The sequence below is a fragment of the Molossus molossus genome, unplaced genomic scaffold (assembly GCF_014108415.1).
Source record: "Molossus molossus isolate mMolMol1 unplaced genomic scaffold, mMolMol1.p scaffold_m16_p_7, whole genome shotgun sequence".
In the NCBI taxonomy this organism is placed as follows: Eukaryota; Metazoa; Chordata; class Mammalia; order Chiroptera; family Molossidae; genus Molossus; species Molossus molossus.
This window is the reverse complement of record NW_023425401.1, coordinates 108,188,385-108,215,207: the sequence shown is the minus strand read 5'-3', so window position 1 is coordinate 108,215,207 and position 26,823 is coordinate 108,188,385. Positions and strand designations below refer to the sequence as shown.

Genomic DNA, 26,823 nt, shown 5'->3' with positions numbered 1-26,823 from the left:
CTTTATTCAGAGAAGAAACGCCGAGAATCAGTCGCGGTTTTATACACCGCACCTGCACATCTGCGAAACCAGAAGCGGAGAGGCCATCCCTGCGCCGCCCCCACCGCCCTCGCAGGGTCCTTGGCTGGCAGGCACCTGTGAGGGAGCTGGCCGGTCTTCACCTGGTCCTGCTGAACACGTGGCAGGCCGGGAACCCACCTGAGCTTGGCGAGCAGCAGTCTGGTGTACATCAAGCTCTCTGACGTGTCGGGGGGGGGGGGGGGGGGCGCCAGGGCTGAAGCCCCTTCCTCCCGCCCGGTTTCTATGGCTGTCACCTACATGTCACTTATAATGCTGGCTGCTCAGGTCAGTCACAGGGCGTGGTGGCTGGGGGAACGCCAGGATGGGGGCACGGAGCTGTCCTGAAGAGCACATGAATGAAGGGGGTCGGAGGCTTGGCGGAGCACTTGCTCCTTCTGTTCCCAGTGCCCTTCAGCTTGTTTGCTTGTGAGGCAAAGAGTAGGAAGCGTCTCCAAGGCAGGGGTAGCCAGGCCCTGGGGTCTGAAACAAGGAGCTCGCCCTGCCTGAGGTGCTCATATTTCCGCCCTGGGGTCAGCGTTTCTGGGGCCCAGTTCTCTCTCAGGCTGGCACTGGAGGCTTTCCCGGAGCACAGATGTGGCAAGGCAGGTGTGCGTCCCCACCTGGCCTCCACCTCAGCCACCCGCACCGGAAGTATGTGCATGGAACCCACACAGTGTTGTCCGCAGGACGAGTCTTGCGCTGAGGGTTCTGAGGCTGGAAGGGCCATGGGGAGAGTCCTTACAGGAAAGTCACCTCAATTTGGAGTCCCTATGGACAGGGTGGGGACTACGACCCCTACTTTAGAGACCAGCCCCTGGCCTAGGGCAGATTCCTGAACTCCACATGGAAACTCGTGTGAGCGGGCTCCATCTTGGCTGTGACATACACTACCAGAGCTCCAGGCCTCGGACCCTGACCGCAGGGTGGGGAGAGACATGCCCATGGGTTCAAGGCAGAAAGTGAGAGCAGAATTCCTGGTGCAAAGACTAAGTGCTAAGGGGTCAGAAACCCTGGGAACCAGGGGTTGGCCAGTGAGCCGCTCAGACACCAGCATGGCAGGGGCTCTCCCGAGCACCTCTGGGGGGTGGGAGGGGGAGTCGCAGACTTCTGGCTGAGGGCCAGACAGCCTGGACTTGCAGCACAGAGCAGGGACCGCAGCGGGGCCGGGCAGCAAGGCCCTTCCTGCCCGTCTGGAACAGGGAAAGGCAGGGGCGAGAAAGCCCTTCCCCCAGCCTCCCTGGTTCCCAGCAGGGTTAGGAGGGCAGGACCAGACACGCCATGCCCCGCCAGGGAAGCAGCGCAGGAGCCTGCTGGAAGGAAGCTGCCCTGGAAGGCAAGTGCTTTACTCGGGGACAGAAGGGGAGATGGGCAAGGGCACCGGGACCCTCACAGTGTGGGCCACCCTGTGCGCCTGCAGTGAACCAACGAAGTTCCTGGAGGACCTTGCTGGAAACAGCCAGGCACTGAGCCCCCGTCCTGGGGTCTGAGTGAGCAGGTCTGAGTGGAGCACATGTCACAAGCACCCTAGGGAGCCCCAGGCTGAGTCCCCAGAGCAATGCTGGGAAGAGCGGACTAGACCATCATGCCGATGGCACGTCTAGGCAGCACCTCTTCCCACAGTAAAGACATCGGTGGTGGGGGTGGGGTCGAGGACAAAGGCTGAAAGCCGCTGAGTCCCCTGTGTGCAGTCCGGGGTCTAGGCGGACGTGCTGCCTTTCGTCAGTCCTGTGGCAGGCTCTTGGACTCTGCTGCCCCTTCATGGAGGGGGAACTGAGGCACGGCGACACGGAGGGATTAACTGTGCTTGAATCACTCTGCAGTAGAGCAGGGACTGGACGCCAAGCTCCTGAGGGCCATTTGGTCCAGTTTGCTCCTTAGGAAGGCAGCTGAGCATGACGCGGCCACGCGACCACGTGGGATACATGGGCTGGCTCCAGGGAGACGCTGCCTTTCACTGGCCAGGCTGCAGGAGAAGCGCTCTGGAGCCCCCTGTGCACAGGCTCTGCTTGTCTTGCCCTGAAGAAAGGTCCTGGGAGGAGGCAGAGAGATTCTCTGATGCAAACTTCCCATTTGCAGTTGGGGTGTCCCTGCTTCTGCCATGGAGCCAGGGTGATATCCCAGTCAGGCCAGCTGTCCCTGGAGCCTGGTCATCCTCTGCCCCTCACCCAGTACCTTCCCCAGGCCACTGGGGCTGTGGGCAGCACCCCCCTCCCAGAACACTCCCCAACTTTCCAAGGGGCTGGGATGCCCCTTTAAGTTCCCACCCCTCACAGTCTCTCCCACTTCAGAAAAGTCCTCTTGCATCCAGAACAGGGGGTGAAATCTCTCACGGTGGGATCATTTCCAGAAGCACCTTAAACATGAACTTGAGGTAAGAACCTCTGTGTATTTCAGTGCTCAGTCCCCACGCTGCTCAGAGGGGAACAGGCTGTGCACCCCCTGGTGGCCCTGCCTCTCCGGGTGCGGGCCTTGTCAGTGCCCACTCCTGTGTGAGAGTCCCCAGCAAAGGAAGACCCCAGGGCACAGAGGCTGTCAGCGCAACCACGGGCCGGGCAACACGGGCCTCCAAGGAAATCCTAGGGTTCCTGCTCCTTCCGAGCCGGTGTCACGACAGCACGGCCCCCTGACGTGGGGGTACAGCAGCCTGCCGGGAGGGCCCGGGAGGCAGTCCTTCAGGGTCTCCACCGGTTCCCGCAGGGTGGAGGGGTGGCTTCTGGGTCACGGTCTCCTCCATGTAGAGCGCTCCCACCTTCTCCTTCCTGAGCACCGCCCCTCGGGGGGAGGAAAGAGAAGGCACCATCAGATTCCAGGAAAACAGATTACACGAGAATCCCCTTCCCACTGCCAACCGCACCCCGAGGTATATTTGGTGGCAAAACCATAGCAGCACAGCCTGGAGACAGGACTGGACGGCAGGCTGATCTGTGCCCACCCTGGGACACGGGATCTCGCCCGCGGGCCATTTGCCCTCAATGTCTGAAGACACTTGGTCGCTACAACCAGGAGAATGCTACTGGTATCCAGTGGGTAAAGGCCAGGGAAGCTGCACAGGATGGGCCCCAACAAAGATTTGGCCCAAATGTCAGCAGTGCTGAGGCTGAGGAGACCCGCCTGAGAAGGAGGCCGGGTCGCATTCGCTGTCTGCTTCAGGTGTGCGAGCCCCTTGTCCCCAGGAGAGCAACTGCAGAAGGGCACAGCTGGTAGCATCTGTCTCCTCCTCCCCACAGGGCTGGTGAAGGACTCTCCTCTGCCCAGCTAGAGGTCAGGGCCACCTGCTTCCTATGGAGCCTGTCAACCCCGAGACCATGCACGGTGACGACCCGGCTCAGAGGCAGAAGCGAGAGTGGGAGCGACAGGAAGGAGACCGCTGGGAGACACCAGGGAGCACGCATGGCGCTGTCTCTGGTGAGGAGACCACGAAGGGACTGGGGGACCTCCATGACCAGCATGTTTCCTTGGTTTTCAGTGACTGCCCACAAAGAGGGCACTTTCTGGCTTCAGATGGTCAGTAAGTTGCCTCCCATGTAATGTAACATCCCCCTTAAGCCTTGTCGCTGGCCCGGGCCCCCAGTCCAGGCCAGGGCCCTCAGGACTGCCCCCTGCCTGGACCACCCCGCCTTCTCCACCAGCACCCTCTTCACAGTCCTCTGCCCTGCACTGACCTCCTCCCTCTCCAACCTCCAGTCTGCACAGCCCACTCAGCATGGGATGTCACTGCCCAGCTGGTCCAGTGGTCTAGTTATCGCCAATAGAAGGCACTGTGTGACTGTCACTGTTCTAAGCACTTTACATGCATTAATTCACTTGGCAGATGACAACCAAAGCACAGGATGATTAACTCGCCCAAAGGCACACAGTGGTTGGCGGTCTGGGGGTCCGCGCCCTCAGCACTGCCCGGGCCTGCAGTGAGTGCCTCACCAGCTGGATCAGGAGCGCCCGGAGGACAGGTGTCCTGTCCTGAGCAGCCCCTGGGAGCAAATGGCTGGGCACACCACAGAAGCTCCACGGGTGCCTCGGGCCCGGCCCGCTGTGATGGTGACTGTATCAGACGCTCCCAGACTTCGAGCTCACACGGGACTGGGAAGACGAGATTCCCTCCCTTCGTTTCCCCACATCCAGGAACCCTGCCGTGTGGACTTACTTGTGTGGGCGTGGGGTGACACAGGGGCGCAGGTGTAGACGTGGCTGAAACGCCGGCCCGAGGAGGTTAGGTACCAGTGCTGGATGGCGGGCTGGGGGTCGAACTCGGCAACCGCCACGCCGTTCACCGCCGTCATCATGAGCGTGCTGAGCACCTCGCTGGACAGCTTGGTCCTCTCATCCGTCCTGATCCGGTTCATGGCCCTGAACCCGCGCTCACAGCAGGAGGTGGAGACGGGCACACAGACCGCCACTGCCACCAGCCTGCTCAGCAAGGGGAAGCGGCAGTGCTGGGCCAGGGTGTTCTTGCACAGCATGGACAATGGCAGGTTCCTGGCCATGGCCTTCAGGCCCAGCCACTCCTCCAGGAGGGCTTGCTCGCTATACCCTGGGGGCAGTGAGAGCTCAAAGTACCTGGCAAGGGCAAGGATATCCTTGTTCCCAAAACTGGCCAGCTCGATGCCACTTGGCCAGGTCACGGTGTCAAACACCTCCATGTTCTTGAGCTGTGGGGGACGGTCTGTGTCAAACCTCTGCTGGAGGTACTGAGTCCCCGTCAGGATCACACGCTCCCTGTCTGCCTGGAAACGCTGCTCCGCCATCTCCATTCTGTCCAAGGAGATGCCATGCAGCCGCCCATCCTTGAAGCTGGCGTTGAACTCTTCCTCTCTGGGCCCTGCCTGGTGACGGAGGGTCTCCAGAGCGACGTAGGCCCGTCGCAGTGTGGCGTTCACCTCTGTGATCAGCACCATCTCCTTCTGGCACACCTCAGACACCGGCCTGTAGATGCTCAGGAAGTCCAACAGGAAGTGGCAGAACTTGACGAAATGGAAGTTCTTCATGAGCTTCAGCATGCCTCTGGCCCTGTGCCCAACCTGGCCTCCGGCCTCCGCCACCTTCTGGAGGTGCCTAGCCAGGGCGGGCCAGCTCACGATGAGCGCGTTCAGCGTGCGCCTCCTGCTGGCCACCCACCTGACCGCATGCAAGTCCTTGAGGCAGCCGATTTCCCGCTCCAGGGCGGCTGCACCTTCCTGCAGCTCCGTCAGCCTTTTGTTTGAGGACTGATAGAACTTGAAAACGGTTCGGATGTGCCGGTCACACTTCTTCACCAGGTCGATGCTCCCGCAGGCATCCACCACAGCCAGGTGCAGCTGGTGGGCCACACAGTGGACAGGTAGCAGCTGGGGGATGAGCTCCTGGAACTTCTCCACAAGGCCTCCCCTGCAGCTCAGCACGGTCGAGCCGTCGGTGCCCAGGCCCACCACCCAGCCGGGCTTCCGGAAGGGGATGTCCAGCTCATCCAGGGCGGAGACGATGGTCTCGAAGTATCCATCCACTGTCTCGCTGTGGAGCGGGGCCAGCGTGATGTAAGACTCCTTCACCTCCATGCCCTTGAAGTAGCGGAGGTAGATGCCCACACAGGCCTGGCCGGGGGCGCTGGCGGCGCTGTCCAGCAGCACGCTCACACAGGGGGAGCTGCGGACGTCCGCCAGGATCCCCTGCCTCAGGGTCTCCGAGATGTGCCTGATGAACTGGGTGCACGCGGTGCGGTTCCGGTACTTGCCCAAAATCACGGTCCCGGTGCTCTGGAGGAGTTGCAGGATCTTCTCGAAGTCATTCAGGGGCCTGGAGTGGTAGGCGATGGAGTAGGCTGCGTTGAAGAAGTGCTCCATGTTGGCCATCAGGTCACTGGAAATCTCTGGGGCGAGGGCAGCCTGAGGGGTGTCCTCCTTGACTTCAATAGTGTTGACGCAGAGCTTGTGTGCTTTGCTGACTTCATGGTATTTTAAAGTCTCCACTTTGAAAGGCCCCGTGTAACCTCGGACTAAGCGCGACGACTTGTCATGGAGACTCGGTCTTTCTTTGCAAGCCGAGCAGAAGAGCTTGGTCTCTTCGGCGTCAATGACTAACCATGGGAACTGCCCAAACCATGCCCTCTGAATCGAGCGGGGTCTGTAAGTCCTCTTGCTTTTCCTCGGCCCACCTGCCTCCGGCCCACCTGCGTCCACGGCACAAAGGCTGGGCCCGCGGGAGGAGGCACACGTCTCTGCAGAAGCCGGAAGCAAGGCGGACGGGACAGCCGCGGCCTGCACACCTGCCTCTCCCGCAGCCACCGTCTTCTCCCCTGGGAGCAAATCACACTGTGCTTGGTCTTGCTGCCCCGAATCTGCAGTCTCCCATCAGCTAAGACTCCCAATGCAGTAAGCACCCTGATGCAAAGCAGAGAGGATGAATGCCACCCACCTTTCTAGAACGTCACTGGCCTCCTCATTATTATCTATGGAAGTCAGTCTGGCCCCCTAAGAGTTGTTTGCTAATCCCTGTGGGTTCTTTCGCCAGCTTCCCCCTCTCTATCCACACCGCAGCCCAGGATCACATGACACCAGCTGTTAATAAGCTTAGTTAACCACCTTGGCCATAGGTGCTACCGGATAGACAGGTGGCTTTAACCCCCTTCTGAGGCATCCCCAAGAAATGAGGTTAAACTTCCGTTAAGTCCTCGTGAGCCTTCGAAAGGAGGGAGGCACAGGAGTGTAAACAGCAGCTACTAGGCCTGACATGTGCAAGAGACTAACCCTCGAGACCAGCAGTGCTAGCCGGAGGAGGAGGGGGAAGGGGGCAGGGCTCACAGGCCGGTGGCACCTGGATCCTCAGAACCAGCATCCCCACACCCCTCCTCCCTCAGCTCTGCCACAGGTCCCTATAGCACTTTGCTCATCAGGGCTCCTATTGTTTGCACGCTGTCCTGGTTCCCCAGTATTCTACACTGAGGGCAGGGCTAATTTCTTACTCATCTCCGTCTACCCAGAGGCTCATACAGGGCCTGGTGCTCAGCAGGTTCACACTAAGTATGGCTGAACTCACACTGTGTGACTTGCCACAGCTACGTGGGCCCCTGGACATGCCCTGCAGAACTCAGTAGGTTAAGACTCACCTGAAGAACGACCTTTCCCCCACTTTGTCCCCTTTGGATCCTTGACCCAGGGCGCAGCTCTACGCTCCAGTTTTGAGATCAAGTCTGGTTTGGCAGCCGCAGGTCCTACTGCAAAGACAGAGAGTCATACTGATGTCACTGCTGTGGACCATCGGGTCAAGTAGCTTTTCGTGGTACCTGAAACAGTCGGGATGCCTCTGGGTCTCTCTTAATAGTCTATTCAGCCAGGGGCACGATGGACGCATCCCCACCTAGGTGCCAGTTTATGCTTAAACCCAACCAGCAGCCAAGTTAGGGTGTATCTGGGTAAATCCGGGGCCAGCCACGTGAGCCCCAAGTCAGCCACATGCATCCAGAGTGGAAAGCATGAGGACAGAGGACCTGGGGGGATAAAGTAGGAGAGAAGACAGGCGCGATCAAGAAAGCCAGACGAGAAGGGGCAGAGTGGCCCCAACAACTGCCCCATGCATGTGCCCCTCAGCGACGCCTCTGGTTGCATGGGTTATTTATTGGGGTACCTGAAAGGCCCCTTAAAAGTGGCTACCACCTGCCACGAAACCTGAAATCTGACTAGAAGAGGGTCATGTCTTTGGGTTAAGCAAAGTGCCCTTTATTTAAAATGTGAGTATTTCTCAGGGGTGTGCAAAGAAATCACTTTCTTGATCTAAATAAAGCCCGTTAGTCTCCACTTGCATGCCTGTGTGTCTGTGCGAATGCCTGCACAAACTTTCTCTGGAAGGACATACAGGCACTGGTGACAGTGGGGGCTCCCGGGAGGGACCAGAGAGCGAGGTCAAAGGGAGAAGACGTTCACTGTTCACCTTCTGGACCACTTGAATGTATGTATATTTACTATACGTGCATGTATGTATCCACACATTTACTACTAATAAAACATAACAAAGTATTAAAGTATGGTGGACTGAAGACATATCCTTCTTAAAACAAGGCATAAGTCCAAGAGAAACCCTGGACTAGAAATGTGAATACATTTTTTGAAGAAGGAAAGATAAAAGAGCAAGAAAACTAACAGAGCTGAACACCAAATGCCGGCAGAGGGGGTGCCGGAGAAGGATGTGAATTTGCCCCAGAATCCTTGGAAGGCTTGGGACCTGGGGGCCCAAGGGCAGCAGACAGGGCGGGAAGGGGCGGAGGGCAGGGGGCGGCTCAAAGTCTGCAGAGACCAGCTTCCCCCCAGGTCTCCTCACCTATTCCAGGAAACCACCCCAGGACGGAGAGAGAGAGAGTCTGCAGAAACATAACCAGACAGGCCTGGACCCTAGGATAGTGAGCAGAGTGAAAGAAAGATGAAGGGTCGCAATACAGATGAGAGACGAAGACAGTCCAGATTCTGGAAGGTGCGTCACTCGGCTCCCCGACCACTGGCTCGGCCTATAACCTCCAAGCAGGGGACAGGAAATTTCCTTTGGAGAAACCGAACTGCCCTCCGCACCTTCTCCTTCCCCACCAAAACCTATGCAGACTGATGTCCGTGGGCTCTTCAGTAAGACATCCAGGTTCACAGCCGGTCACCCCACAGTGAAACAACCCCTTACTGAGCCCCAGCCACACACACAGCTTTTCATCCAGTTTTCCAAAAGGCTTTACTCTTAAATATGTATGAACCTAACCGATGTTTATTTAAGACAACCTCTAACATAAAACAAGTAGGAAAAAGGACGGAAGGAAGTAGAGATAATGCAAGGAGCAAAACAGAACTTCAAAGAAAGCAAAGTAGAATAATCATCTCAGAGAGAAAATTTGTAACAGGCACCCACGAAGGAGCAATCAGGCCCAGAGATTTAAAATGTGACAGAAGAAATTTCTTTTACATGAAAAGGAATTGTTAGAAAATAAAATTGAGGAAACCACTAAGAAAGTACTAGAACAAAAAAAGAAGCAGAAAATAGGAGGGAAAAAAATAAAGACAAAATTAGAGGCTTAACTTAGGAAGTCTAGTATCGAACAAGTAGGACTTTTTGGAAGAAAGAAGAGAAAATAATAGGTGGAAAGAAATGATACAAAAACTGTTTTCCCCCAACTGGAAAAGGGAGTTTCCAGAATTCAGAATCCTGGAATAGATCTTAAAACCTTTCAGAGTAGAAAAACGGGCTGTGTTCAAAGACTTAGAAACAAAAAGGCACTTATACTTCTCAATGGCAACTACAAAACCTAAAAGCAATGCTTTCAAAAAATGATGAGGAAAATTACTTCCAACCTGGAATTCTATACCCACCCAAATTATCAATTGTAAGGGCATTTTCAGATATGTAAGAGTCTTAAAAACATTTCTTCCCATGAGCTCTTTCTTAGAAGGTCACTGGAAGATGTGCTCCAACAAAACAAAGATGTAGACCTGAAAGAGGAGGCAGACCCAGAAAACAGGGGCAAAACAAAGGGCAGTGCGGGGCCACAGCTGTGCAGCAGGCCTGAAGGGTCACTACTTCGGACAGAGGCAGAGGTAGACGGAAGACCCAGGTCGGAAGTCTCCAGACCAAGAGTGAAGCCGATAGGTCACCGGAGTTTGACCATGTGGAAAAGACTCTTCGGAGGACCTGTGGAATTTCACTGGAGAGTTTCAGAAGAACGGATGATAGGACAGAAAACTAGCAAAAGAAAAAAATAAGAAAATTCAGTTCCAGGAGAAAATCCTACAACACAGGAAATATCATAATATGCCACTTTGACCAGAAGTAAATCATACATAATCATAAACAGTTTACACTGAATTAACCAAAAAGTGTGGAGTACCTGTTCTGAGAGGATGGAGGGAAGAGAGTGGGGGCCGGGGGTGAGGTAAGAGGGCCACATCTTCATCTTCCACAGTAGGAATCAATAAATAACATCTAAAATCAATAAATCAGGAATAGCAATAAACATATACAACAGGATATTAAAGTGTGATTCTGTGAGGGTGTTTTGGCTGAAGGCCCCCCAAAACAGGAGCCAACTGTCCCTGTTCCAAAGCTAGACACAGAAGCCTGACGGGGAGGGAAGGGGACCCAACACTGGGCCGTAACCCCGGCCCTCGCCTCGACGTGGGAATCAAAGCACTGGGAGTAACGAGGCCAGGGAGCTGGAGGCCAGAGATGTCTCTGGAAAGAGCTGTGGAGTGCACCATAGCCCCTCCCACATACTGCCACGGGGAGGCTGGGGTGGGCTACTTTCCCTTGACCTTAAGCCTAGTGGGAACGCAACCTGACCTGTCTCTCCTGGGGCCGCGAGGCTGCTCATGAATCCAGGCCTGGAAAAGACTAAAGACAGAAGCTGGCTGGCGGGCTCCTCGGTGGTGGCCGTGCTGGGAAGAGCCCTCCCTGCCTTCCAGGGTTTGCTGGAGCAAAGGATGTGTTTCCCACGGTCCCAGCAGACATGGGCCCCACAGGGGGAGAGAAGAGACCTGGGCCACTTAAAGGGGCTCTGCCCGTGACTGTTCACATGAGAGCCAGGCAAAACCTTTCTTGTACCTCTCCTCCCCACCCACCCACCGCCATTCCCACCCCGGATGTGGCAGAAGTCCTGCAACGAGCTGGGGGGTAGGAGAACTCCTTTCTGCCCACTGCAGGATTCAGATTCTAGACCTGAAGCAGGTTCACATGGGAGAGGCAAGACACGTTAGCTTTGAATGAAAAGCACAGGAGGACCGGGCACACTAGTGCTGGCCCGAGGACGGAGGCCACATGGCAAGGACCTGAGAGCAGCCTCTGGGGGCTGAGAAGGACCCCTGGTCAACAGCCGGCAAGAAAACAGGAACCGCAGTCCCACAACCGCAAGGGACTGGATTCTCCGGCTGGAGACCCTAAGCGGAGCACCGGCTGAGCCCAGGTGACTTCTGACTGACACAAGTCTGGGACAATAAGTGGGTGTGTTTAGCCACTAACTTTGTGGTAACCTGTGGGGAACTGAAAACTAACACGTCTTATATAACCGGAGTATAATGATCAAAATCAGAAAATATAACATTGATATCATACTATTATCTAATCCACAGTCCACAACTAAGGGTTATCCAAATGTCCTGTACGGCTACCCCTCTGTCTCCTTTTCCCAGGCCAGCACCGAATCCAGGATCATAAGCTGTACTTAGTTGGCACGTCTCTCGGGTCCCTTTGCTTTGGAACCGTTGGCAGCCTTTCCTGTCTTCATTTACAGGGCACCCTTCTCCTCTGTTTTCCAGGTTTCAGCACACTGCAGAATTTCCTTCCTTTTAAAGGCTAAAATAATACCCATTGTAAGGACAGACCACACGATCTTATCGCTCACCCACTGATGGCTAGTGGCCATCCTGATGGATGTGCGGTGGTATGTTAGTGTAGTTTTTGTGTGTGTGTGTGTTTTTTTATCCTCACCCGAGGACATTTTTGCATTTATCCTCAGACAGAGCGGGAGGGAGAGAGCGGGGAAGACAGAGGGAAACATCGATGTGAGAGAGACACATCGAGTGGTTGCCACCCACATGACCCCAACCGGGGCCGGGGACAAACTGCAACCGAGATACGTGCCCTTAGCGGGAACCAAACCCAGGACTCTCTGGTCCATGGGCCGACACTCTAACCACTGAGCCAAACAGGCCAAGGCAAGCGAGTGTGGTTTTGATCTGCGTTTCCTTAGCAATCTCACTACCCTGAAAAGAATGCAAATTTCTAGCAACCAAGCAAACAAACTGCTTCTAAGCACCCCCCATGCCCCACAAACAGCTTTGACTGCTGAAAGCCCAGCTTTTGCCCGCACTTGGGTTTGAAGTCTCCCTCTCCTTGAATAGTTCCTTTCTTGCTCAGTAGAACGTTCCTATCAAAGGAAGCTCCCGGATTTTCTTTTGACAACCCAGAGGGTGAAAAGGAAAAGGCCCACACAGCTGATTGAAACAGGTGGTGAAGGAAAAGAATGAAACTGTTTTATGAGTACATCCTACAGAATTTCACTCTTTCAAAAATAACGTCTACACGTGGTTCTTAGAAATAACGAGGCAAATTACACTAGAAGAAACAGCGGAAAGGTGTGGGGAGGGCTCAGCAACAGAGAGGCGGGCCAGGGGACTGTAATGTTGTTTCTTACGTCTGACTAGAACTACTGGATTAGAAACACGCGAGTATGAAGAAATCCCTTCAGAAGTGACTGAGAGCACAGGACACTGGAAGCCCCTGGATCTGTCTGCCTCGGTTACGTCCTTGGGGTCGGCCACCTTCCAAGAGCCCCAGCACAGACACACGGGGCTCAGGAATGTGTACCCCGGTCGCACCTCCTTGAAGCCCTTGCTGAGATGTTGCCAGGAACCTTTTTCTTTTTGTTCCCTTCAGAACAAGTGAGACAGAAGGGAATTTCCAAACAGAGCTTTCTGTCTTAGCAATAGAAGAATGACCACGGGGACATAACTACAGTCACACGTCGCTTAACGATGGGGACATGCTCTGAGAACGCGTTGTTAGCGATTTCGGTCCCGTGTGCACCTATGCTCACAAGGCTCCTTACAATGCGTTTATGTTACAAGCATGGAAAATTGTTGAACTTGGAAGAGAATTAAAGGATAACAGCTGGAGACTTGACTAAAGTAACGAAAAGCAATCGTATACCTGCAATTCGGTTTCTAGACTCATGTACCTGTTTCAACATCACAGACACTGACGAGGACAGCCCTGTTCCCATAAAGCCTTCCCTGATTCCTGCCCCAACCCTCAAGCAAAACGAATTACCCTTGCCCTGGCCAGCTGCTCAGTGGTTAGAGCATCGGCCTGTGGACCAGAGAGTCCCGGGTTCGGATCCCGCTAAGGACACGTACCTCGGTTGTTGTTTGTCCCCGGCCCCGGTTGGGGCCGTGTGGGTGGCAACACTCGAGGTGTCTCTCTCACTTCGATGTTTCTCTCTCTCTCTTGCCCCCTCTCTCCCTCCCACTCTGTCTGATTACACTTTTTGTCCATCCAAAAAAAATTTAACCAAGACTGTCCCTTAGTTTCTCCCAGTTAGCTAAGATTTTTCAACCTTTTAATTTATGAATGTTAAAAAGAAAATAATAAAATTCTTAGACCACAAAACTGAAGCACAGGCTGAACAATCTGCATCGGTCACGTGCGGCGCCCTGGTGACCCTCCGCTCCCACCGGAACTTTCCACGGGGTCTGACGGGTAGTGGTATCGCCACTGCTCATCCCTTTAAAGGAAAAGCCAGCTTCTTGCATGTGGGTATGTATTCGAACGTCCCCTCGTTCCCACTGTAGGTGGCAGTGAAGCTCTTTGAAGGTGTGCCCTGCACGGGGCCCTGGGCCTCAGACATGATTATAACGAAATAAACCAGTATTTACACCGCATTATTTACGTGGCGAACAATTATTTCCAAACAATGAGAAAAGTAAGTATATAGGCCAAGAACGTTTAGAAAAGAATCGGTGTCAGCTGCACGCGGAAGGACAGTGTAGACGGGGAGGCCACCACACCGATTAAGTCACAGACAGTCTGACTCCTGATTCTGTAGAGGCTGGAATGCCGAGGCCACACAGCAACCTGTTCTGCAAGGTCTCTGTGACCACGTATGCGAGTAATAAATGAAATAAGTAAACCTTTTATAACATGAAAAGCTGCCTTTCTGTTTTGACGCCTGCGGACCCTGCATGTTTCACAGGAAAGGGAGGCAGAGGGAAGAACAAGAGGCAGATGGAGCGGACGGCATTCTTCCGGGAAGGCAGGAAACACTGTGACCTTCATCCTTCTCCAGGCCCAGTCTAGAGGGCCAAGACCACCAACCTTGCTGGCCCTGGAGAGACAAGGCAGCCTGGGCACAGACAAAGTGCAGGGCACGAGCCACCTGGAGGCCGTTCTCGCCTCCTCACCTTTGCTGTCCCCTCCCTGTCCTGTCTGGATGCCCCTCCTCCTCCCTGTCAGTGGGTTTTCAGCTCAGTGAAAACATTCTGTACTCAGTAAAGACTGCTGATCGCTCTCTGATGCCAGCAAAATCAAGTCCCTCTTCTGCGCAGCCCGGGGATAGTTTTCCTGAACCGCTTTTATGAAGCTTGTGTTACTTTAGCTTCTTATTAAAGGATCTGTCTCTCCACAAACCTGCTAGCCCCTTGAAAGCAGAGACCGTGCTCCGACCTTGAAAGCAGAACACGTCCGGTTCACCGGGCACCTAGCAGGTACTCAGTAAGTTCCTGGTGGAGGATGGGTGGAAAAGGGGTGAAGAGGGGATCGAGTACAGTATCGCAAAGCAGGGGGCGCTCCAGGGTGCAGAAGACAGACTCGCTCTGCCTGCGCACAGGGAAGGGGTGGGAATGGGAAGATGACCACAGACACAGCTGTCCTTCTGGGGGCCCCACGCCAGCTGATGGTGGTGAACAAAGGTCGACGTGAATCTTTACCCAGGGAGGCCAGCAGCTCGTAGTTCATCTGCATCACGTCTCTGTACAGCTCCTTCTGCCGTTCGGCTAGCACGCCCCACTCCTCCCGGGTGAAGTACACTGCCACCTCCTCAAACTCCACCGGGAGCTCCTCCCGCAGCCCCTCTTCAGGAGGACCCTGCAACAGAGAGCAGCCGTCACTGTCACTCGGTGCGCTGACATCAGTCGCCAGCAGGACCAGGTGCCTCTCAAGGCCCGCGTCTCCTGGGAAGCTCATCAAGAGGCCAGATGTACTCTGAGGAACTAATGTATCCCTTGAAAGTCAAAGAAGCAAACTGGTGAGGCCTGAAATTAGTGGGTAAAACCCAAATGAGCCTCAGTGGGATCTGAGGGTCTCCTGGGAGGAAATACAAATGCACTGGAAGAACAGGGGTCTTGGCAGAGCCTCATGGCTGCACCCCGTCTCCTCCAGTCCTGAGGGGTGCCCTATACTCATCCATGACTATAAAGGTGACCTCTGCCTCTAGGATCACCTGCTGAGATTTCCCCCGGGGTGGAAAGGAAGTAGTAGAAAAGAACTAGATATGCTCTATTCGGCAACTTGGTTTACACACGCCTTACTGCTACAGGAATTCAGATTATAAAAAGCTAGGCCTGCTTGTTAGCTTGTAATACTAAAAACTGGAAAAACTATGAACATGAAGAGAAATAAGCCTTGTCACTTTTCTGGATTCTGGAAAAATTCAAGCTTACAAACTTTAGCTGAGCCCTTCCGATGTTAGGTATAAAGAGCATCTGAGCTATCCCCCTTGGCGCTAGAGGGGTTACCCAAAAAGACCTGCAGCAGAATCCTATGGATACGGGATAGTGACAGGTGGGGAAGGTTCTCGCTACTCAAAATTCCAGTTGACACAGTCTCCTCACAGGCCAACTTTCCAAAGACTGAGAAGATTCCAAATAAACCTCAGCTGAGAACCTGTCTCTAGGACCTACGAGAGCTGCAGGGAGTGGAAGGAAGCGCTGGGCGGGCAGCCAAGGCCCGAGGGGGGTCCACCCCGAGAGCCCGAGAGCCCGAGGGCTCCGGATGCACACTCCCAACAAGATGAGTTCCCCCAGACTGCTCCCCCAGCCTCGCAGCAGCACGAAAATCACTCCACGGAAGGACGCTGGTGAAGGGACTTGGCAGTGTTCAAAAGTGCTACGTGATTCCAAAGTTCAAGCTGAAACAAAGATTTTAATTTGCTTATTTAAGCACACTGCAATTGCTCTGTGTTGTGGATTACTGACTGAGTTGAGCTCTGTGGTTGTTTGGGATTCTGGATAAAGACTACTGTTCTGAATCTAGGTGCCTCCCTTCTATCAGAAGGTAGAATGTTCTTTCTGTCCCACTCATTGTTTTGTCATCTGCAAAAAAGAAATGATAATAATAGGGCTACTGTCTTAAATAAACGAGATAATACGTGTATAGCACTTAAAGCAATGGCTAAGACATGACAAGCATGTTAGCTTATGATACCATTAGCAACAGGTGAGCTAACAGGATTTTTCCATCATCATGATGCAACATATGTTGTTCTCAGTATGGAACCCTCCCCTGGAGAATCAGCAACCATTATGAACATATTACCTGGCTACGGGGTTCAGCAGCGGTATCATGCACAACGTTAGAGTCGGAGGAGCGGGAGACGTCATGTGCAGTTTGTTTCTGCCTCAGATGGGAAATGCAGTCTAGATACAAGGCAGGAAGGACTCCATGCCCTTCAGGGTCCTCCAGTTCAGCTCCTGAGCTGGGCAGAAACCGGGCCACGTCACCACAGGCTCCCAGAGGTCCTGGTGGGTACAGGATGGAATCATCTGCAGGGAAGGGGTGCTCTGGGCTGGCATCTCGGATGCTCTGGAAACGGGCTGCCCAGATGGGGTCCCGTGCTGACAAGGCCTCGACGCAGAACAGGTGAGCTTTGCTCTTGGCGTGATATTTGAGAGTCTCCACCTTGAACGGTCCTGTATAACCTTCTACCAGTCTGGACCTTCGGTCCCGGACAGACGGATATTCTCGGCAAGCAGAGCAAAAGAGAGCTGTCTGCTCCTCGTTCACAACCAGCCACGGGAACTGTGCAAACCAGGCCTTCTGGATGGACCGGGGTTTCAAGGGCCGTTTGCTTTTTCTGGTACAATCTTCCTCGATGGTGCCACTCTCGGTACCGAAGTGGGAAAGACAAGCTTTCTTCTGAGGGGACAGGTGTGGTCCAGAGTCTCTGGCTGGCCCGTGCACGTCCATTTCTTCCACGTAGCCCATCTTGTTTTCTCCTTTGGAGAAAAGTGACAAATGGAATTGCCCTGAAGTCCCGTAGTTAGGGCCAGTGCCACTCATGGAGTTTCTCAGATACGTCAACTACGAAAGCTGGAAATCACACGCCCAAGGGACAGCCTCTACTCGCGTCCTCTCCCTTCGCCCCCAGCGCCCCAGGCCCGCCTCACCGTGCCCAGGAGGAAATCCAGCGGGCTTTAAGCAAACTTTTTTTTAATTCAAAGGTCAGACACACCTGGCCAAAAGGAGATGTGTGCAATTTGATCTCTGCAACCTGAGACAGTGGCACGATCTTCAGGGCTTCAAACTTACTTATAGACAAGAAAACGAACTAACAGAACGTAGGGTTAAGAAAGGTAATTAAAGCCAAATACAGGCTCAGAGATCCTGCAGGTTCGGTTCCAGGCCATGGCAAGAAAGCGAACATCACAAGAAAGCCAGCCACAAGGATGATTTGGTTCCCCAGTGCACATAAAAGTTATGTTTGCACTATACTGCAGTCTGTTAAGTGTGCCATAGCATTATGTCTAAAAACGTACACGCCTTAATTAAAGAATACGTTATTGCTAGAAAAACAGCAAGCCAGCCATCACCCGAGCCTGCTGGGAAGAGGGCGCTGAGAGGCCCGCGCGGGGCAGGACTGCTCCGCGCTCAGCGTGCACCCAACCACAGTCCGCCGAGCGCACCGACGCGAGGTTTGCCCGCACGCCACGGCACGCCAGGGGTGCCCTTCCACGGGGCCCTCTGACAAACAGGCACCTGCACTTGGCTCAAGTACCTTTGGGGCAAGAGAATGACCCACCTCCTGGGCAAACAGCTTTAGTCCCAGAGTCTCCTTAAGCTACAATCCATCTTGGTGTAACTCCCACCTTGGGGGCAACTTCAGCCTCAAGAGAAACCAAGTCCATTCCTCTCTCACACAACCCTTGACAGAGGTGGAAACCCTCAAACCTCACAAAGATCTCCCTTCTTCAAGCTAAATTTAGAAGTTTCTTTATTTGCTCTTCAGTTGAAACGCAACTTGGACGCCTCGAACCCCTCTGGAGCCACTTCTGAAACCTCAGTGTGAGTACTGATGCCCAGGGAACAAGAACTCAACAATATTTGCTCCAGGTCACGGGGCCAGTCTACAGAACTGTAGCCAGCCCAGGAGCACAAAGCTGCGAGTCAAGAGTCAGGCATGGAGAACAAAACAAACAGTATCAAGAAGTCTAGGGCTCCTGTGGCCCATGTGAGAGAGCAGGAGGATCACAGGTTCTGTGATTCGATTCACAGAGGAGCCTGTTCCCACCCCCCCTCCTACAGGAGGGCTGGGTTAACTCAGTCTCTTATACAATGACTGGATGTCACCTGGCCTGGCTCTGCTCGAGCCAAGCCAATCCCCGACAGAACAGGCTTATCGGAGGAAGGAAGCAAAGCTAAATCCTTAGAACTTAGTAGATGGCTATTCATCCATCTATCCATTCAGTGATTACCCATTGTGCAACTCCTATGGGCCAGGCATTATTCTTGGCACTGGGAACACAGTAGTAAAGAAGACCAGGTCATACCTTCATGGAACTTATGTCGGGAGAAGTATGCACATTTTAGTTAAGGAAGCTGGAGGAAGAATAGCATTCATGTGTAAGCTGGTCGAGAGCAGGGAGAAGCACAGGCGGAGACAGGGGTCTTCTCTCCAGCTAAGCTCCCCACACCCCGGTGCGGGTCCACACTCACCTGGGTGGTGGCTCAGGAGACTCCTCTGGCCCTGGACCTTGCCTCGCCATGGTCGACACCCTTGCTCAAACTTACAGAACAGCTCTGCGTTAGCAATAGTTGGTCCTGAGTCAGGAAGAGAGAGAAGCACATAAGATCTTGGATCTATATCCAAGGTCATAGATCACATCATTAAAGGTCTGTCTGACATCCACTCGACATTATAGGATAATTGGTTAAGGGGGCAAGTAGAACCCCAATGGTTTAGCATAGTGGCTTAGAAATGCAGGTTATACGTGAGACCCCTAAAAGAACAGGGGACCAGTGAAAGCAATGAGGGGCATAGCAAGGTATGAAAACTGTTGGTTCAGAACAGAGGCTCCAACTCAAAAGGCTGAGAGGGGCCAGACTGACAACACAGCTGAGGACACTGGCCGACCATGATCCAGGACAGCTGCGACTCTGCTCCAGGAGGCCACCATGAGGACGCAGGTCAGCACTGCTGGCTGTCCGCTTCGCAAGAGAAACCGGAAATCTGTAGTTTTATGTGAAAACTCCCGTGAGCTGCTACTTTGCAACTTCTGGTTTAGAAAAAGCAGTGGTTTTCAAAGTGTTTTAGCACAGGAAGGAGACCCAACCCAGCTACAATCCCTCCACCTACAGAGAGTGGAGACTGTCTTTTTCTTTTCTTTTAAAGGTTTTTATTTTATTTATTTTATTTATTATTTTTTTTATCCTCACCCGAGGACATTTTTCCATTTTTTGTTCAGGTAGAGTGGGAGGGGGAGAGAGAGAGAGAGAGAGAGAGAGAGAGAGAGAGAGAGAGAGAAACATCGACGTGAAAGGGACACACTGAGTGGCTACCACCCGCATGACCAAACCAGGGCCGGGAACAAACTGCAACTGAGGTACGTGCCCTTGGGAACCGAACCCCAGTCTCTCTGGACCGCAGGCCTACGCGCTAACCGCTGAGCCAAACCAGCCAGGGCAAGAGACCGTCATTTTCATAACCTTAGACAGGGACCAAGACGAAAAGAAAAAAGGACAGGCAGGCAGACGGCCATCGAGCTGCCATCAGAAGACAGTGCCCCTAGGTAGGCATGCTGACATGGTACAGACAGTCCACCCATAGAAGCAGAGAAAAAACATTCAGAAAACAGAAAAGATGAAAAATACCTACATGGACATACGTTTTAAGTTGTTTTATCTCTATGGCAACCCTGTGAAGAGGGAAATCAAGGCTGAAAAAGGCTGACGGGCTTGGTCATAGCAAAGTCATAGCAATATCACGTGGGACAGCTGGGACGGAGCCCCGATTTCCACACTCTTTCTACCACCGTGCAGCCCAACAGACCACAGGTGGCGCTTCCCACCTGGCAACTGGGATGCCCTGAGGCATCACGGTCTACCCTTTACATGCCCAATTTTCCCCGCTTCTCTTGGCCAATTTCAAGGGCGAAGAGAAAGGGTGGTGAGTGGTCATGAGCAGCGGAGACATTGGAAATGAGACTGAGCAGAAACAAACAGCACAAAGATGCCTGGAAGAAAATGGAAGGGTCCCAGAGCACTCTCAGGTGTGTCACAGTCAGATGCAGCTGGGAACGCCGATCCACTCACTCGGGTGGGGGGAGTGAACAGGAGCCCATACCCAGGGGTGCAACCAGCTCCTCAGAACCACAGATCTCCTGCCGTTGCTGACTCAGCAGCATCCACTCCTCCTGAAGCAAGTACAATGTGATGTCGTCAAACGTCACAGGAGCCTGAAAGGAAAGAAAATGACACCAGCTTAGGACCAACTTTATCCTTAGATCAGTCTTCCGCACCTGTGTTCACGGCTGCCTGAGGGCAACCCTACTCTGGGAGCGTATCAGATTAGGGGAGGGGGCACATCAATCAACATAAAAGGCTACACTGGCCAGTCTTGCTCAGTGGTTAGAGCATCGGCCTGGGTTTGATTCCAGATCAAGGGCACATACCTTGGTTGCAGGTTTGGTCCCTGGCCCCAGGTCTGGGGTCTTACAGGAGGCAACCCGTTGATATGTCGCTCTCACATCAATGTTTCTCTCTCTCTCTCCCTCCCTCTCTAAGAATCAATGGGAAAATATCCTAGGGCGAGGATTAAAAACAAAGACGACACTGCATGTCTCACCACCTGGGTGCAAGCCACAGTGGCAGTGAGGTTCACTCTCCCAGGAAGGGCCACACACTGAAACACGAGTCATAGCGAAGGCAGGATCGGGAGCTCCACGTCCTTTCCCGTGGGCTCTTCATGGGCTTCCCACGGGAGCTGTTACTTAGCCTCGGCGACAACTCGGGCCACATGCTTTTAAAACGTATTTAAATGTACTGATTGATTTGAGAGACGTCAGTGTGTTGTTCCACTTATTTATGCATTCATTGGTTGCTTCTTGTATGTGCCCTGACCGGGGATTGAACCCTCAACCTTGGTGTACTGAGATGATGCTCTAATCAACTGAGCTACCAAGCCAGGGCCTCAGGGCACATTCTTTTGCAAACTTGAACAATGTAAATCTTCCCTGAGGAAGATGTACCTGATTTCTAGAAAGAGTTGAAAGTCATATAGAACTATGTCTGAACGAAGTTGATGAGCAAGACAGGCAAAGCTATGGAGCTGAGAGCCACATCCCAGCTCTGTTCCACCAGAAAGGGTTTCGGGGGGTTCAGGTGATGATTTGGGGAGTTCTGGATTAAGTCGGCAGATTCAACAAGTTTACTGAATTTTGCTTCCTCCCGGTAAATTTAAAAGACACCCCCCCTGTCAAAACCCTCAGAAACAAAAACACCCACTAGGATGGGGAATACGAGGGGACAACAGCAATACGATTTTCTGGGAAGCAGATGGAAGAGCAATAACGGAGCCGATCGCAGAAAATGGAACCTCACCCAGCAGTCGGGAAACTGAGAAGCAACCCAATTTCTACCACTAACTCCTCAGAAGGCTCCGGGTCTGGCGACACTGGGAACCTCTGGCCTGGGAATGAAGGCAGCGAGGCGAGAATCCTAAGAATCTGGGGGACATCTGTTCCCCTCGAGTCCCCTACAAGAGGCAGTAAGGTGACACAGCGGACAAGGCCTCCCTTCCCAGCACTCAGAGCTCCCCCTGCGGAGTGCCAGCCAGCACTGGGCCTCCGGACTTCTGAGGATGGCTCCAACAGGGCAGACAGAGACCAGGAGGGGGGGGAGGGGCACGAGAGGAACCGAAAAAATGGAGGTGAGGCATGGAGGAGAAGTTTACAAAATCAAAACTATCCCTAATCGCATCAGAGAGGCACGATGTCATAGCCATCAAATACGCAGTTATAGAAGAAACCACCTGAAAAGGAAATACTCTGAAAAACTTGCTGTTTATCCTTTTAAATTTTAAATATTTTTTCTTTATTGATTTTAGAGAGAGGAAGGGAGAGGGAGAGAAAGAGAAACGTTGATGAGAGAGAACATCAATTGGCCGCCTCCTGAATGCCCCCCACTGGGGATCGGGCCCAAAACCTGGGCATGTGCCCTGACTGGGAATCAAACCGGCGACCTCTTGGTGCCTGGGTCCATGCTCAACCACTGAGGCACACCGGCTGGGCTATCCTTTTAAATTTTATACGATGAACATTCATCAGTAGTCAAAGAAATAAAAAATAAAATGATCAACAAAAAATAAACTCCCCACCCCCAAAGAAAGAGAGTACTTGGGGAAATAGCATCTTTGGTGTAAGTCCTTCCAAAGTGGTGATTCTGAAGAGGACACCCTCCTTTCCATTTATAACAAGTTCTAATAGGTTTGTTTAAAATTGCCTTGTACAGGGTGGGGGGGCAGGATGGGGAGGAGGGTGTCCAGGGGGAAAAAGGAGAAACATCTGCAACAAAAATAAATTAATAAAAATTGGGGAAAAAATGCCCTGGCCGGTTTGGCTCAGCGGTTAGAGCATCACCCTGCGGTCCTAAGAGACCTGGGTTCGGTTCCGGCTGGGGGCACATACCTCGGTTGCAGTTTGTCCCCGGCCCTGGTTGGGTCGTGCGGATGGCAGCCACTCGATGTGTCCCTTTCACATCGATGTTTCTCACTCTCTCTCACTCTTCCTCTCTCTCCCTCCCACTTTATCTGAACAAAAAAAATGGAAAAATGTCCTCGAGTGAGGATAAAAAAAAAATTGGGGAAAAAAATAAAAATAAATAAAATTGCCTTGTAACTTTATACTCAAATTTCAAGCACATGAAATATCTATTTTAACTTTCAAAGCAGAAGTTTCTTGAGAAAAATCATACAAATAATTCTTATCAGTCACTACTAAATTATATTAAAAAATTATTTTTCTTTATTGATTTTAGAGAGATGAAGGGAGACTGAGATAGAAACATCAATGAGAACATCAATTGGCTGCCTCCTGCATGCCCCCCACTGGGACAGGTTAAAAAAAAAACGTATGGATCAAGGACAGCAGGGCTCCCTGTGCATTCCCACCCACCCTTCCTTCCCAGGGAACAGAGGGGCATAATGAAATGAAAGCCAATCAACCCATCACTTCAGCTTATGAAGAGTAAGGCCAGGACCAAATGTTTAGATAACAAAGTGTCTTGCCTACAAGCGTAATTACCTAACCCTGGTACTCCCTTTTAAGCAATATAATGGCAAGAGCCTTCTGATTCCAGTTGACTGCAATGTAAACACATCTGCTCACATAGTAGGAATCCCTTATCTACATATAGTGCAAACAGTATCTCCAGATGTTCTATTTTAGTGATTCCCACTGTCTGTAGGAAACCGCTCTGACTTCTCAGCCCCTTCAGCTAAACCTAACCGACATTCCTAACCTCAGCTCTATGACCGCCCCACCTGGAGCCTCTACCTCAGCTGTTAGTATAACTGTGATCACTCAACAGACCTTGCAGCTGGCCCCCTTCTACACACCCATCTTTAGATTACCTGACTCAGCCCATTTCCCCCACCTACTACTAAAGTCTACCCCCTCATCAAATTCCCATTCGCGTTAAACCTCTATCATGAGGGAGTTCCCAACCATCTAGCCCAAGCACTGCCCTTCCCCTGAGCCAGAATTCATATGCATCATGGAGCCTGGCACTCAGCACCATATCACACACAAAGTATTTCACAGGCACTGAATTCATTTTTTCATTCAACATACATTTATTGTCTTTATATGCTTGGTACATGGTGATCCTAATTTATGAAAGTCACTCTCTACTGTCAAGATTAAAATCTACCAGGAGGTGACAGACAACTATAAATGCAATAATAGAACTGTGTCCAGAGAAAAATGAGGAGTGATGACTTCTATGAGGAAGTCAGAGGAGGCTAGGAACAAGAAATGTTGAAGGAAGGAATACATACCCAAAGCACCAACAAAACTCTCCCCAAGGGCCCATGAGGTGTCAGACTTCGGGGTTCTTCAGAGCACCCACACCTTGTAGCAAAAGGGCCCCTGTACTAAAGCTATTTTAGAAGCTGTTCATTCAAAAAATACTTTCTGATAACCTATTAAATGCCAGGTACTGCTCCACTGTTCTAGCTGGGGATATAGCGGCGTAAAGTCGGCAAACATGTAAATAAATAAATAAATGTGAGAATTTTGTATAGTGATAAAGGCTGGAAAGAAAATAAAATAGGACAATGGGGAAAAGTCTGACCTTTATCCCTTATTCTGCCAATAAGAGAGGGAAGATACCCCACACCCAATCCTATGGACCAAGATTGCTGTTAATAAATATCTCAAAATAGCCCCAAGGAAGATAACCCTGTTTCCCAGCTTGTGAACCAAAACATTTGGAAATGCAGCTTTGGAATAGGCCTGTTATTGTCACTCGTTTGCAACACATTTTACATTGACAGTTTGTTTTGCAATCACTTTATTTCATCTGTGGATGACTCTGTCATTTCCCAGGTTAGAAAACGGATACACTTGATGGGCATCTTACTGAGATGACCTGCAATCAAGATTAGAGCCAAGAGTAACATTTCCAGCCCCCAGCATTTTCAATTAGTGGTTGGGCCCAAAAAGGCCATCAAATTACTCCTCTACTTCCCAAAATATTTCTACTTCTCTTCTCCCCTTAAAGGCTAAGAAAGCCTACAACTGAACAGAATAGGCTGGAAATCAATCTCAAATCACTAATTCCAGTTCTCGAGGCCAAATGTTTATAACCCTTCTTCCCCTCCTTCAAAATCAGGTACAATTTAAACTAACTAGGGATATTACCTGAAGGTGAGGGCCATTGCCTTTATTTTTCTGGTATCCCCTTAACATGAGGCTGGCACACAGTTCACCTTCAGCCTTTTAGCTGGGTTCTGTTGAGCTTTATTGTCTTGGACTGTTTATTTTGTAGGTTTCATCTGGAAAAGGCATCCCTGTAGCTTGTGGAGGGGAAGGAGTATGGAAGAGAGGAGCTTTAGCAAGGAATAATGTCTTCTGTAATTCAGTGTCCTTCCCAATCTTTCCAGGAAAAACCTACAGCATCAAAATACCCTCCTTATCCTTCTCTCTTTCGTCTGTGGGACACCCCCTCCAGGCCTGTCCAAGTTACTGAAGTGAAAGTCGCAGGAGAGCTCTTGGAGGAAAGTGATCATTTCCTATTTGCACCTGTACTTCCAGCATCCTGCTCAACCTCAATCACAGGTCACAAGCGTTTATTAAAGGAACAACACAAGGTTTTTTAAAGGAAGGGTTCAGCACTCGAAAACGTCTGTCCAGGGGTATTCCCTCTGTGCCAATGAAGAAACAATCTCTAGAATTGGCAGCAAAAAGGCAGCCAGAGAGATCTTAGACCCGAGTGGCTGCCATGGTCCCCAGGTCTTTGCTGACACTCCCTCGGAGCTCCAGCAACCTTGTCAAACTTTGGGGCACTTCCCCCCACCTTTTCTTCCAACTCACAGCCTCCGGCCCAAAGCCTGAAGCAAGTTTATGGAATGTGACTCTGGGCCATGCTCAGGCACCCCATGAGTAGATATTAAGTCAGACACAGACGTCAGGAGGAAATAAGCCAGATGCCTTCTCTTTTACTTTCCAGCACTCTCTTGGGAAGAGATCCGGGCAGATCCCAGCCGCCCTGCCTCAGTGATCTCCATGGCTCGGCTCCCACTGCGTCTCATCCCGCCTCCACGCCTTAAAACAAGCTGGGTGTGTTCAAAACGCCAACGTTGTGGAGAAGCAGAAAGCACTGTTCCGTCAGTGCACTGCGGGACCCCACCCCAGCATCCACCGAGGGCGGGCGGTTCGGCCAGGGGCGACCCAGGGGCACCTGGGGGCTGCGCGGGGCTCGGAGCGGGTGCGGCCGCTGATGCCTGCGCAGTCCGCCCGAAGGCAGCGCCCAAATGCGGAGGAAGAGGCGGCGGGCGGGCGGGCGAGTCCTCCCCTGCAAGGCTGGCTCCTCTGCAGGGGCTCCGCCCTCACCGCCCGCCTCGCCGGAGCCCAGGTCCGGGATCTACGGAAGGGGAGCGGGAGGCCCAGGGCCCTGTCAGGCCTACCTTCCCCGACTCCCTGGGCTCCATGGCCCCGCTTTCGGTGACCTGTGCTGACCCCGCCACTGCTTCCAGGCCGCCCCCTCCCCCCGCGGACTGGCCTGAGCAAGGCGCCGCCGCGGTCACCTTGGGGACCGGGGCCCCGGGACCCCCGGAGGGGCGGGGTCCCCGGCGGGAAGGGAGCGCGAGCCTCTCCCACGTTGTGGGGCGGTAGCCTTCTAGGATCCTGGAGAGGCGCACAGGGGGGACCAGAGTCGTGCTGAGCGAACCACTTTACGGCAGCCGCGTAGCCCGAGAGGCGGGGCATCACGGGAAGCACAGTCCGGCCTCCAGAACTGCTATTGGCTGTCGCAATGCGGGGTCCTGATTGGACGCCGAGCTGCTTGCTGTCGGCCCGTCCCGCCTTCCTCCCGCGTGATGAGAACGAGGTAACGTCCCCAAGATGCGCTCTCGGACCCTGCAGTAAGGGCACAGCGCTCAGATTGGGCTGTGAGATCTCCTGTTCTTGCGCCTGTTTTTCTTGCATTTTTAGGGCCATTGTCACCCTTGAAGGTTCCAAACTGTATTTAATCAAGGAGGGCAATACTTTGTCTTACACTCGTGCAGAAAGCATCACCGGTTGCCTACCATGTGCCAGGGAATACATAGTTAAATGAAACAGAACGCGTAGGCTATTGGGGAAACAGACTAGAAACGTAATTACAAAATAAAGAGACAAGTGCAATGAAAAGGGTAAGCAGAGGACCCAATTAAAGCACAGTGATGGGGAGATATGGGGTGGTCAGTCAAGGATTCCTGAGGAAGAGGTGCCTGAGCTGAATTAAAACGGGGTAGGAATTAGCCAAGTAAAGGAGGTGCTATGAATGGGTTGTGCCAGCTCC

The 26,823-nt window shown here is 52.5% G+C and overlaps 1 protein-coding gene across 2 annotated transcripts; it reads right to left on the bottom strand.

The window, feature by feature from the left end:
* Positions 1-37: 37 nt before the first annotated feature.
* On the bottom strand, positions 38-26,112 carry ZNF862 (zinc finger protein 862). Of its 2 annotated transcripts, XM_036247291.1 has the most exons (8): positions 25,949-26,112; positions 20,108-20,219; positions 18,481-18,585; positions 16,084-16,763; positions 14,478-14,634; positions 7,136-7,243; positions 4,202-6,325; positions 38-2,832 (listed from the first exon to the last, which is right to left on the bottom strand). In XM_036247291.1, the coding sequence occupies exons 1-8, from the start codon at positions 25,970-25,972 to the stop codon at positions 2,666-2,668; spliced, it is 3,477 nt and encodes a 1,158-aa protein (XP_036103184.1). In that variant the 5' UTR covers positions 25,973-26,112; the 3' UTR covers positions 38-2,665. The 2 variants fall into 2 exon arrangements, with proteins under 2 accessions (XP_036103184.1, XP_036103185.1); XM_036247292.1 differs by lacking the exons at positions 14,478-14,634; positions 16,084-16,763.
* Between the last annotated feature and the right edge of the window lie 711 nt (positions 26,113-26,823).

Bases quoted from the DNA above. Each gene is read 5' to 3' on its own strand.
- ZNF862 (XM_036247291.1), bottom strand. From the start codon at position 25,972: ATGGAGCCCAGGGAGTCGGGGAAG. The intron at 20,220-25,948 runs GTAGGCCTGACA...CTTTCCTTTCAG, and splicing joins AGCCCAGGGAGTCGGGGAAG to GCTCCTGTGACGTTTGACGA. The intron at 18,586-20,107 runs GTATGGGCTCCT...TTCCTGACTCAG, and splicing joins GGAGCTGGTTGCACCCCTGG to GACCAACTATTGCTAACGCA.